Below are 12,167 nucleotides of genomic sequence, written 5' to 3'. Positions count from 1 at the left end.
CTAGCCCCACAACCAACAAAAATAAAAATAAAAAAGGGCAGAGGATGTAATAAGATCCATCTCTTAACCCAAATTTGAGGTTCATCAATGCACATGAGTACTGACCTTCTTCCTGCCTCCTAAACTGTAGCAATCCTCATAGAGATAGGCCACTGCAACCACATTTACTTCTGCCCATGTTTCTCTCCGTCTGCCCAAGAAAGCTCAGCTGCCTATTGATTCTAAATTGCTTTCTCTTAGAAAGAAGCATATTAACTGGAAATTTATTAGTCAGGCACTTTTCTTGGGACTAACAAGTAGGGCATGTTGGAACGTTTGCAGAGCCTAGCTATTAATCAAAGTATTCTATTTTGAACTAATTTCTATTTTACAAACACGAGATCTTCACAATCTTAGACTCAAATACCTTATAGTTGAAACTGAACACTAAGAATGCGTCAACATAATGTTTCACAACAAAGCTCTAGCAAAGGTCCTTTTATCATTTTTTTTTTACAGAGAAGAAAATGGGCTTAGAAACATTAATTTTCAGGATTAATGCTAAGGATTACATGAGTCAATAAAGAGCTAAAGCTTGAGAGTTAATGTCCTGTAATGGCTACTGGTTAAAACTCTGGAATTATATTGTCTGGATTCAAAATCCTAATTCTACTGCATACTGGGCAATCGTGGGCAGGTTGCTTTACTCCTCTTAGCCTCAATGGCAGCCTCAGAAATGCAGGCAACAGCAGTATCTAGTTCATAGGGTAGAACCATGAGAATCAAATAAGATAAAGCGTGCACATCTGCATGTTACTTCATATGGTTTCTGTGTTGTATGTGATTTCCGGACTACTGGTGGCCCCTGATCTCTTAGTGAGTTAAGAGCAGTGATTCTCACCTATTTCCCCAACTTAGAGATGGAGACATGGGAAAAGTTTCAAACCATGAAAGAAAACTATCCCACTTGATCCCACTTGATAACTGGTAAAGATGCGAACATTTCTGATGGGACTAATCTACATATCTTTATTTTTCTTAAGCATATTACATTTCTTAATTTGAACCTGAAAAAATACACATGTAGCTAAAGATTGGTGACTTATGCCTATAATCCTAGCTACTCAAAAGGCTGAGATTTGAGGATTGCAATTCAAAGCCAGCCCAGGCAAATAAATCTGAGACTCTTCTCTCTAGACAACCCAAATCAGAATTGGAAGCACAGTTCAAGTGGTAGAACACCATCCCTGAGCAAAAAAAAAAAAGTTGAATGGGAGTAAAAGGCCCACACTCAGTTCTAGCCACCAGACTGGGACAAAATAAACAAAAACAAAAAATCTGGCAAATATAACTGTAACCCTTCTATGCATTACAATTAAAAAACAACAAAATAAAAAAACAAGAACAAAAGCCCATATAGCTAGCACAGCCTGAGCATAGATGCTGTGCAGGACTAGCTCTCTACACCACTCCATGAAGCGTGAATATCTACAACTGGAGCATTCTAACGGCTCAGGTGAAGTCAAGTTAATCCTGGGGTGTAGATATATTTCACACATTTGATAGAATCACTATATCCTAGCCCAGAGGGATTACGCTAGGTTACTAATTATTATCTCAAATTTTATAATTCTGATTTACAATGATAAATTAACATACAATATTAATATTGCAGCCAGTATTTAAAAAATCCTAAAGTAGCTAATAATATTCAAGTGGTTAGAAAGTTCTTGATGCAGGTTCTACTCAGGCCAGATATTAATTTTCTTTCTGAAAAAAATGGGATTTACTGAATATTAATGAGTATAAGAATTAAATGATGTTGAATACCTCTGGGGAGACAAAAGTCAGAATTTTGAGTTTGAAGCTAGTCTGGACTACAAAGTAAGACCCTTATCTCAAAAAAAAAAAATCAAGGGCCAGGTGCTGATGGCTCACACATGTAATCCTAGCAACTCAAGAGGCTGAGATCTGAGGACTGAGGTTTGAAGCCAGTCTGGACAGAAAAGCCCTTGAAACTCTTACCTCCAACTACCAGAAAACTGGAAGTAGTGCTATGGCCAAAGGAGGTAGCATGCTGGCCTTGAACACAAAAGTTCGGGAAAATTCTCTGAGTTCAAGCCCCATGACTGACAATCAATCAATCAATCAATCAATAACTAACTAAAGATATATTAAGGGCTGGGATATAGTTCAGAGCTTGACTATCTAGGATGTATAAGGCACGAAGGCCCTGGGTTTGCCAGCACTGAAAAACAAACAAAACCCCAAACTGAAACCAAAACAAAAAACTAGAATATCATAATTTTTCCTTTCAAAGCAACTGAAGTTGTTAACTTCATCTTTTTTCCCCTTTATGTAGTCTTTATATAGATTGATCTTTTGGTTTGTTTTGTCCTGTTAATGTAATTACAAGATTTTTCCTATAGTATTATTCATTAATCAGAACAGCTTCTTTGTGGCTTCTAATAAAATACCTTTTCCTAGTTATGAAGCCCATATTAATGATAATCTCTTGCCTACCCCAGCTTCCTGCCACTTTGGAGTATGGCCTCTTAGTCTGGGGAAATCCTACATACCTAGCAAATTGTAAACACTTGGGAGATTTTCTGAAATGGCCCCAAAAGATGATGACAAGGCTAAGAGGCAAGGCAGAGCAGAAAGCCTCACTCTATGTGTTCAATTGATTCCCACGGACCAACAGGAGAAGCTGTTCAGAAAAACAAAAACAAGGATCCAGCAACAAAGGCTAGTCTAGAAAAAAGAAAAACCCTATCTCAGAAATCAGCCAGTTGTTGGTACCAGCTACCTGGGACATGAGGTAGGAGGATGATGTTTCAGGCCAGTGCTGGCAAAGGTTGCTGTAAGACCTGTATGAAAAGCAAACTAAAAGCAAAAAGACAAGGGACTCTAGGAGTCACAAATCCCAGAGTTTAATTACCACAAAACAACATCCCTCCCAAATATTCTTCCTCAAGTCTGATCATATGCCTTAAGATGAACTCAAAGCACCTTCCCGGACCCCTTCTGCATGCTTGCTAGGGGGAGGATGCAAGTTGTATTATTTGGCTTAAGTTTTTTATTTTTATTTTTTTTGTGGGTCATGAGGTTTGAACTTGGCCTGAGGACTTGGCCTTGGCTATCATCCTGCCCTTGAGCCAAGCCCCACTTCCCATTTCCTAGAGGTTAACTGGAGATAAGAGTCTCAGGTCCTTTTGTGCCTGGGCTGGCTCTTGGTCCTCAGATCTCAGCCTCCCGAGTAGCTAGGATTACAGGCATGAGCCATCTCATCCAGCTTTGGCTTAAGTATTTTTAAAAAACTGTGAGGATATCTAAATTCAGTTTGGTACTAAAATTTAAATTGCTCAGACATATTGTTATACCAATCTTCATTCCTTAGCCTTACAAAATTTTTGTTTAGAATGAATTACCAATGCAGATAAAATAAATTTTAAAAAATTTATAAAGTTGGGGAATGTGGCTCAGTGGTAGAGTGCTTTCCTACCATGTGCAAGACCCTGGGTTGAATCTCTAGCACAACACAATATACACAACACACACTACACACACAGCATAATTAGTAGCTTGTGAAAAGATATGATTAACATATTGGACAAATGATTCCCCCCCCCCTTTTTTTTGCCAGTCCTGGGGCTTGGATTCAGGGCCTGGACCTTGACACTGCCCTTGGGCTATTTTTGCCCAAGGTTAGTATTCTACCACTTGAGCCTCAGCACCACTTCCAGCTTTTCTGTGTATGTGGTACTGAGGAATTAAACTCAGGGCTCTGTGCATGCTTGGCAAGTACTCTACCACTAGGCCACATTCCCTTTAAATAAAGAAGAGAGAGAGAGAGAGAGAGAGAGAGAGAGAGAGAGAGAGAGAGAGAGAGAGAGAGAGAGAGAGAGAGAGAGGGAGGGAGGGAGGGAGGCGCATAATTCCAGACACATCTAAAATGCCTTTTGAATTTTCTTTCTCCACCCCCCCCTCTTTTTTTTTTTTGTGATGCTGGAGATGAAATCCAGAGATTTGTGCCTGCTAAGGGATATACTCTACAACAGAGCAACACTGCAGCCCTCTCTTGAATTTTTATCTGTACAGTCAATAAGTATCCCAAAGTGTTGAAACAGATTATTCTGCAATATTTCATTCATGATTATCCAGTTTTCACCCTTCATGCATCATGCTAATTAGAGGGCTGGCTATCTTCATGCTGGGTTAGAGGCCACTCTAGTGTTAGAATGGAATATAGACTGACATGCTATCTCAAGGAGCTCATATCAGCTACAGGAGACACCCAGGAGAGTTAAGGAATTAGAGGCAGGAAGTTTGGGATTGCTGAGGCTGTGATAACTAAAAAAAAAAAAAGAGAGAGAGAAAAAAGTATAAACAGCTTAGAATTTAAAGAAATGTTAAGAGATAGCTTTTCCCAAAGAGGGGAACCATTACTGAGCCCCTAGACAAGTGATTTTGTGATGCTATTATCTGCCTGCTACTTGATTACATTTAAAATTCATCTTTGCATCCCTTCTCCTTTCTCCCCCATGAACCATGTGTTCTTGCCCCATCTCCCACTTTTTCTTCTTTTTATTTCCTTTGCAGTCCCTACTAAGAACCTGGTCTGGTTTCTTAGTGGCCTCCTTAACCTTGCTTGGCTCTCCTGATACAAAGCTCCCATCTTAGGATTGGGTATGAACATTCCTCTTTGGAAAAATCACATCTCATCCTTGCAGAGAAGACAGAAATTTACTTAATATATTACTTTAAAAAATTAGAAAGAATGAGGTCTTTAAATTCCAAGCTGTTTTCCTAGCTGGGAAGGGGAAGGGAGGGGAAGAGAAGCGATGGTGGTTCCAAACCGGTCAGAGTTGGTCACTGGTAGTGGCATGGTGGCATTCTCATTCCATCCTGGCAGTCAGTCAAAGCAAGTGGGAGAAGGAGGGAACCCATGGGGCAGACTTGCAGACAGATCGAGAGAGAAAACTGAAAGAAAGAAAAGAGGGGTTCTAGGAAAGAGGGCATTGGAAACGGGGAAAGAAGACAGGTTAAAGAAGCAGTGAATAAAGAGGGGGGCAGGGAAGAAGGAGAATCACAGGGTGAGGGTGGGGCAACTGAAGAGAGACAGAAGGGAGAGAACAGAAAGGGAGGGATAGAGAGAGAGAGAGAGAGAGAGAGAGAGAGAGAGAGAGAGAGAGAGAGAGAGAGAGAGAGAGAGAGAGAGAGAGAGAGAGAGACTGAAAGGTGGGATGGGCAGGCGGCGGGCAGCGGGGCAGGAAGAGGGCGAGGAGCTGAGAGACTGCCATGCCTAGCCTGTCTACTGTGTACTTCCTTACACTGTGGTCGGGAGCTGCCTTATCTATTTTCACCTCTGGCAGGAGCCGCCCTCCGATGTGGGAGCCCGGCCCTCCGATGAGCGACACCACGCCGTTGCAGTCCACCGTGCTGTTCCGCTTGATGCTGCGCCGGAGGCTGGGGAAGATGCGCGAGGAGCGGCTGCCCTGGCTGTAGCCGCTGTAGCCGCTGTAGCTGCTGCGGCGCTCGCGGGCGCGGATGGGGATGAACAGCGAGTCCCGGCGGCCCTCGCTCTCCTCCACCGTGCTGTGCTCGTCGTCGGCGAACTCGTTCTCTGAGCCTGGGTCTCGGAACCGACCAGGGCCCCGGAAGCTGAAGATGCTGCTTTTGCTGTTGTGGCGAGAGAGGAAGGGCGAGCCCGGGATGCTGAGCAGGGACTGCAGCGCAGAAGGGAGAGACAGACAGGAGAGACGTGACCCCAGGCTGAGCGGAGGCCACCCGCTGCCCCAGCGCGGCCCACCCCAACACAAGCATTCACAAGCCGTGGGAGGGTTGCGGGGCTTCTCCTAGTATTTGTCTTATCTTCCTGTCAGCAACACGGGACACTCATCCTAACTTCACACTCGAAATGCTTCCAGCGTCGGTCTCTTCCAGTCATGTCCACAGCCTCTGATCTCAGATCAGTACATTTCCTTACCTTTTGTGCGTTTCCATGGCTGTACAGTCTTTTTCTGCCTTGGGTGTAAGTCACTTGTAAATGAGACATAAATGAGTTTGACTACCGGAGGTCACATTAAGAAAGCCTCTAAGCATAGATCATTTACAGGAAGGTCACTGTTAAATACACAGCATGCAGTGTAAACAGGCTTCTTGAAAAGAGGTTACAGGTAAGCAACCCTGACTTCCTTTAATGCTCTGCTGTATCCTAGCACTGAGAAAAGGTGGCATACCCAGAGTGTTGACTGGGTCTTGTTTATGAATAAAGGCTGTCATTGTATACTACAAGGGGACACATGTGTGGTAGGGCATCCTTCTTGAGTCACTGATTCATCCCTCTGAACCTATTCTACTGAAAGTGTGATTCACAGATCAGTGCTGGTACAAGACTGTTACTGGTTTGCAATGAGACAAGGCACGAAGATGAGAGAAACATTTAGTGATTTTTTTAAAATAGCAATTAACAATGTCATAACATATAAGAATGTGATCATTCCTAGAAATTCATTGTCGTATTTTACAATAGTATCAGTTCCTGAACAACTGGGAAAAAAATAGAAACTAGTCCTTTATCAGACAGTTTGGGAAAAATACTGTTCTACAGAAGGTAGCTGAGCTGGGCATGGGTGGCTCATGCCTGTGATTGTAGCTACTTAGGAGACTAAGTTCTGAGGATTGGGCTTTGAAGCCAGCCCTTGGCAGAAAAGTCCATGAGGGAGCCAGGAGCCTGCCTGTCTACTTGTCTGTCTGTTTGTCTCTCTTTCTTTCCTTCCTTCCTTCCCCCCTTCTCTCCCTCTCTCCCTCCCTCCCTTCCCTGAACCACTTTGTGCTCAAGGCTAGCCCTCTATATTAGAGCCACAGTGCCACTTCCAGTTTTTTTGAGTGGTTAATTGTAGATAAGAGTCTTGCGAAGACTTTTCTGGTCAGTGGGGTTTCTAACTGGGATCCTTAGATCTCAACCCCCCAAGTATCTAGGATTATAGGCATGAGCCACCAGCATCAAGCCTGTGAGACTCTTATCTTCAATTAATCACAGAAAAAGCCAGAAGTAGAGTTGTGGCTCAAGTGGTAGAATACTAGCTTGAACAAACTTGAGCAAAAAGGAGCTCAGGGACAACACCCAGGCCCAAAGTTCAAGGCCCAGCACTGGCAAAAAAAAAAAAAAAAGTGGCTGGCTAGAAGATAGTGTCTTAAGATATACAGATAGAAATGTGTGATTGTTGTTCTTAATGAACTGTTATTTCTCATCTCTTTTGTTGTCTCTTGGTATTCTCATATTGTTACAATATCTTACCTTGTTATCTGGTATATTGTATATATGTTTATTTATTTATTTGAAATAGGATAGAGAAGGGGGGAAAACAAGATGAGGGGAGGGGGTGGGGGGAGGGAAATGAGGACAAAAACATGAGAAGGCATATCAATGTTTGTGAAGTAATGTACCTTCTATCTGGTGAATAGAATGTAACCCTTCTATTAATTACATATACAGATAGAATCTGGCCTTGCTGGAACATCACTGTAATCCCACTATCCAAGAGGTCCAGAATTCAAACTCCATGACCAACCAAAAAAAAATTATTCCATGATAATATTGAGATGTTTACCTCAGTTACTCTCATTCTCTCACAAGCAAACAAATAGTTAAAGACTTTTCCTTTAAGACTGGTGGTGAGAAATATGGCAATACTGGAAGATGTACCTAACTCAAGTGAACAAAAATTACCCAAGTGTTCAATGCATGATGTTACAAATAATCCACAAGTTAAAGATCTAAGGTGAAAATAGAATGAAGGATTTTACTAGAGCAGAGTGTAAAATTAAATGATATAGTTTCAGATTCTGCATCTTAACTAACAGAAATGTGCCACTGTTGAGTTTGGAATGGCATCAAGGAGGTCCATCTAAAATGTGAAAAGGTTATTAAAACATTGTTACCCCTTTTACACTGAGTTCCATGTTGAAGGATACACTCTTTTTTTTTTTTTTTTTTGGTGGGTCATGAGGCTTGAACTTGGCCTAGGCACTGTTCCTGAACTCTTCAGCTCAAGGCTACTGCCCTACCCATGAGCCAAGCCCCACTTCCCATTTTCTAGAGGTGAATTAGAGATAAGAGTCTTAGGTCCTTTTGTGCCTGGGCTGGCTTTGAACCTTGATCCTCAGATCTCAGCCTCCTGAGTGGCTAGGATTACAGGTGTGAGCCACCTCACCAAGCTTGAATGATATACTCTTATTATAATTTCTTTTTTTTTTTGGCCAGTCCTAGGGCTTGAACTTAGGGACTGGGCACTGTCCCTGAGCTTTCTCAAGGACAGTATTCTACCACTTGAACCACAGTACCACTTCTGGCTTTTTCTGTGTATGTGGTACTGAGGAACATACTGAGGGCTTTGTGCATGCCAGGCAAGCACCCTACCACTAGGCCAAACTCCCAGCCTTGAATGACATACTCTTAAAGAGGTTCTATACCTATCTAGTAGAAATTGTTAGGGTGTTTCTAACTTCCTGCTTGCAGGGTTACTAAGACGTATCTGACTCTATGTGTAAGTGTGTGTGTGTGTGTGTGTGTGTGTGTGTATGTGTGTGTGTGTGTGTGTGTGTGTGTGTGTGTGAGAGAGAGAGAGAGAGAGAGAGAGAGAGAGAGAGAGAGAGAGAGAGAGAGAGAGAGAGAATGAGAGTGTTGTGGGGCTGAATTCAGGGCCTGGGCACTGTCCTTGGGCTTTTTCAAGGCTAGTGCTCTGCCACTTGAGCGATGGCACCACTTCTGGCTTTTTCTGAGTATGTGGCACCAAGAAATCAAATCCAGGGCTTTGTACAAGCTAGGCAAGCACTCTACCCCTAGACCATGCTCCCAGCCCCTAACTTTTCTTTAAAAGAAAAATTTTTTAGAACAAATTTTACTTATTTATGTGTTTTTTAAAATTTTTTTGTGTCAACACTTTTCGCAATACTTTGCTTTATAAAGATTACTTTTTGTAAGAAATACAATGCCAATCTTTGTGATGCTATATCATCATTTTAAACTAAATTAGCAAGTAAAATTTTTTTTGTGCTAGTCTTAGGACTTGAACTCAGGGCCTGAGGGCTGTCTTTCAGCTTTTTTGCTCAACGTTAGTGTTCTACCATTTGAACCACAGCTTCACCTCTGACTTTTTGGTGGTTAACTGGAGATTGCAGTCTCATAGACTTTCTTTCCTGGGCTGGCTTTGAACCTTGATCCTCAAATCTCAGTGTTTTGAGTAGCTAGGATTACAGACATGAGTCACTTCATGTTTTTTTTTTTTTTTTTTGCCAGTCTTGGGGCTTGAACTCAGGGCCTGAGCACTGTTCTTGGACTTTCCTCAAGGCTAGCGCTCTACCACTAGAGCCACAGCACCACTTCTGGCTTTTCTCTGTATGTGGTATTGAGGAATTAAACCCAGGTCTTCGTGTATGCTAGGCAAGCACTCTACCACTAGGCCAAACTCCCAGCCGCGCCCCCCTCCCCACCTTTTTTAAGGTGCCATTTCTGGGTGCCATACCTTGAACTCAAGGCCTGGAGACTATCTCTGAGCTTTTTTATTTTTTCTCAAGGCTAAGTCACAGCTCTATGTCCAGCTTTTTGAGAGTTTATTGGAGATAGGAGTCTTACAGAGTTTCCTGCCTGGGTTGGCTTTGAATGTTGACCCTTAGATCTCAGTCTTCCTAGTAGCTAGGTATGAGCCACTGGAGGCTGCCTGCAGAAGTACATTTTTTAAAAAGCTCTTTGGGGGGCCGGGTGTTTGGCCTAGTGGTAGAGTGCTTGCCTAGCATGCACAAAGACCTGGGTTCGATTCCTCAGTACCACATACATAGAAAAAAGCCAGAAATGGTGCTGAGGTTCAAGTGGTAGAGCTCTAGCCTTGAGAAAGTCCAAGGACAGTGCTCAGGCCCGAGCTCAAGCCCAGGACTGGCAAAAAAAAAAAAAAAAAAAAAAAAAAAAAAAAAAGCTCTTTGGGCGTCATGGTGGGTTAAGTCTGTAATCCCAGCATTTGTGAGTTACAGGTAGTAAGATCTTGAGCCTCAGCCTGGAGCTACCTCAGAAAATGAACAACAACAATTCAACAACAACAAAGCAAAGCAAAACAAAATAAAAATAAAAATAAATTTCTTTGGAGTCATCAGTGATTTTTAAAGATATAAAGCACCCTAAGATCAAAAAATTGCTCTATAGCTACAGTAATTAGAATTTGAAAAAAAATACAAGTTTCAACGTAATACTCATGAAACAGTCTGTGCTCTAAAAATAGAAATGGGGGCCGGGAGTTTGGCCTAGCGGTAGAGTGCTTGCCTAGCATGCATGAAGACCCGGGTTCGATTCCTCGGTACCCCACATACATAGCAAAAAGCTGGAAGTGGTGCTGAGGCTCAAGTGGTAGAGTGCTAGCCTTGAGAAAGTCCAAGGACAGTGCTCAAGCCCTGAGCTCAAGCCCAGGACTGGCAAAAAAAAAAAAAAAAATGGATAGGAGATATTTAGACTTAGAAGGTGAGATATAAAGGAAACTGACACATTTGAATTTTAGTTCTATGTCCCTACTAGCTAAATAACCTTGAATCAGTTAGTAAATTTCTCTTACCTGGCAAATACCTGTTTCCCAGATATCCTGAAAAGTGTAAAATAGGCTAGAGGTCCTGGTATGTGTTTAAGAAAAAAGTGAGATCCTATCTCTAGGCTCTACTTTCCCAATTCATTCTTCCAAATAAAATCTGAGAAACTGGAGGAGAGTCCTGGGACATCTAAGCAAATCTTGGCAGTCAAACACGGCCTCTAGGAATCTTCAAATGGAGAAATTACAGCAACTGAACATCTGTATGCAAAGGAGGACATCTCCAAAACCCAGTTTTATTTTTTGAGCTAGAGAGAAATCAATGCAACTCTGTGCTAAAGCTTATGGATTAATCAGAGACTATTCAATAGCTAGTGCTACCATCACTAATGTATTCCTTAAGGAGCTCAGTGATGGCTCTCCAGACAAGGACAGGATTACAATAAAGCTGCAATCAACACTTTCCCCCAAAAGAAGTGGAACTAGGAGAAAGGTGATATGAAGGTGAGACAGAGATGGTTCCAGAACATAACGCAGTCCTAGAAGTAGTTGAATCAGAATTCCCAAAGTCCAACAATAACTGAATGATGGCTATGTGCAAAGATTTTAAGAGAGGAAAGGTTATAAATGTTAAGTCTATATGTACACAGAGTACACAAACAATGGAAAGGAACAGAGAGGTACATATGCTGGGTATACTGGTATACATCTATAATATTAACTGCTCAGAAGGCTGAGATCAGGAGGGTTGTGATTCAAGGCCAGCCCAGATCCCTTCTAAATCCTCAGCATATCTGTCATATGTGGGAGGCTAAGTTCAGGAGGATAGTGGCTCCAGGCTAGCTGGGCAGAAAGTCTGAAAGACTCTATCTCAATAGAAGAAGAGAGTGGTGAAATGTACCTGTTATCCTAGCTACATCAAGAAGTATAAAATAGAGGTTCAAGAGTTGATCTGGGAAAAGTGTGATTCCCCATCTCAAAATAACCAGTGCAAAAAAGTGCTTAAGCAGTAGAACACCTGCCTAGTAAGTTCAGCATTCTGAGTTCACAAAGAGGTACATAATTTCCAATTAGGGAGGGGGTCAGGAAAGGTTTCTGAAAAGAGCAATGAGAGGAATAACTGTGACATGGATAATAAGTGCTGGGAAAATATGACATCTTAAGAGCATGTCAGGAGGAAAATACAGAGAGTAAAAAACAAACATCACAGATTATAAGCAGCTGGTAGTTTATTCTGGTTTATATACCCAGTACTTAATGGGGACCAGGGACTAGAGACTGAAAAGGTAAGGTGTGTCATGTGTCCTTATTGGAAGGGGGGAAGGAAAAGGAGGGAACTGTTATGAACTCTATACTAAAGAATTAGGACTTTATTTGCAAATAGAATCTGTTTAGGGGAATTCCTTCCTCTTTCTGTTCTTCTTCCTCCACTTTTTTTTTTTTTTTTTTTTGCCAGTTGTGGGGCTTGAACTCAGGCCTGAGCACTATCCTTGGACTTTTCTCAAGGTCAGAGCTCTACCCTTGAACCACAACACCACTTCAGCTTTTTTCCATGTATGTGGTGGCGAGGAATCGAACCCAGGTCTTCGTGCATGCTAGGCAAGCACTCTACCA

General features: G+C 42.1%; 1 protein-coding gene across 4 annotated transcripts in view; it reads right to left on the bottom strand.

Moving 5' to 3' along the window:
* Scn8a (sodium voltage-gated channel alpha subunit 8) overlaps window positions 1-12,167 on the bottom strand; it is a 116,152-nt gene that overhangs the window by 54,071 nt on the left and 49,914 nt on the right. For all 4 annotated transcript variants that reach the window (XM_090325960.1, XM_090325966.1, XM_090325952.1 and 1 more), the window contains exon 11: window positions 5,346-5,708. In XM_090325960.1, the coding sequence (XP_090182086.1) occupies window positions 5,346-5,708 (363 nt within the window). The remainder of the gene's footprint in view (window positions 1-5,345; window positions 5,709-12,167) is intronic.

Source organism: Megascapheus bottae, chromosome 2, assembly GCF_031878675.1.
Source record: "Megascapheus bottae isolate mThoBot1 chromosome 2, mThoBot2.hap1, whole genome shotgun sequence".
Taxonomy (NCBI): Eukaryota; Metazoa; Chordata; class Mammalia; order Rodentia; family Geomyidae; genus Megascapheus; species Megascapheus bottae.
This window is presented reverse-complemented; position numbering and strand designations above follow the sequence as displayed.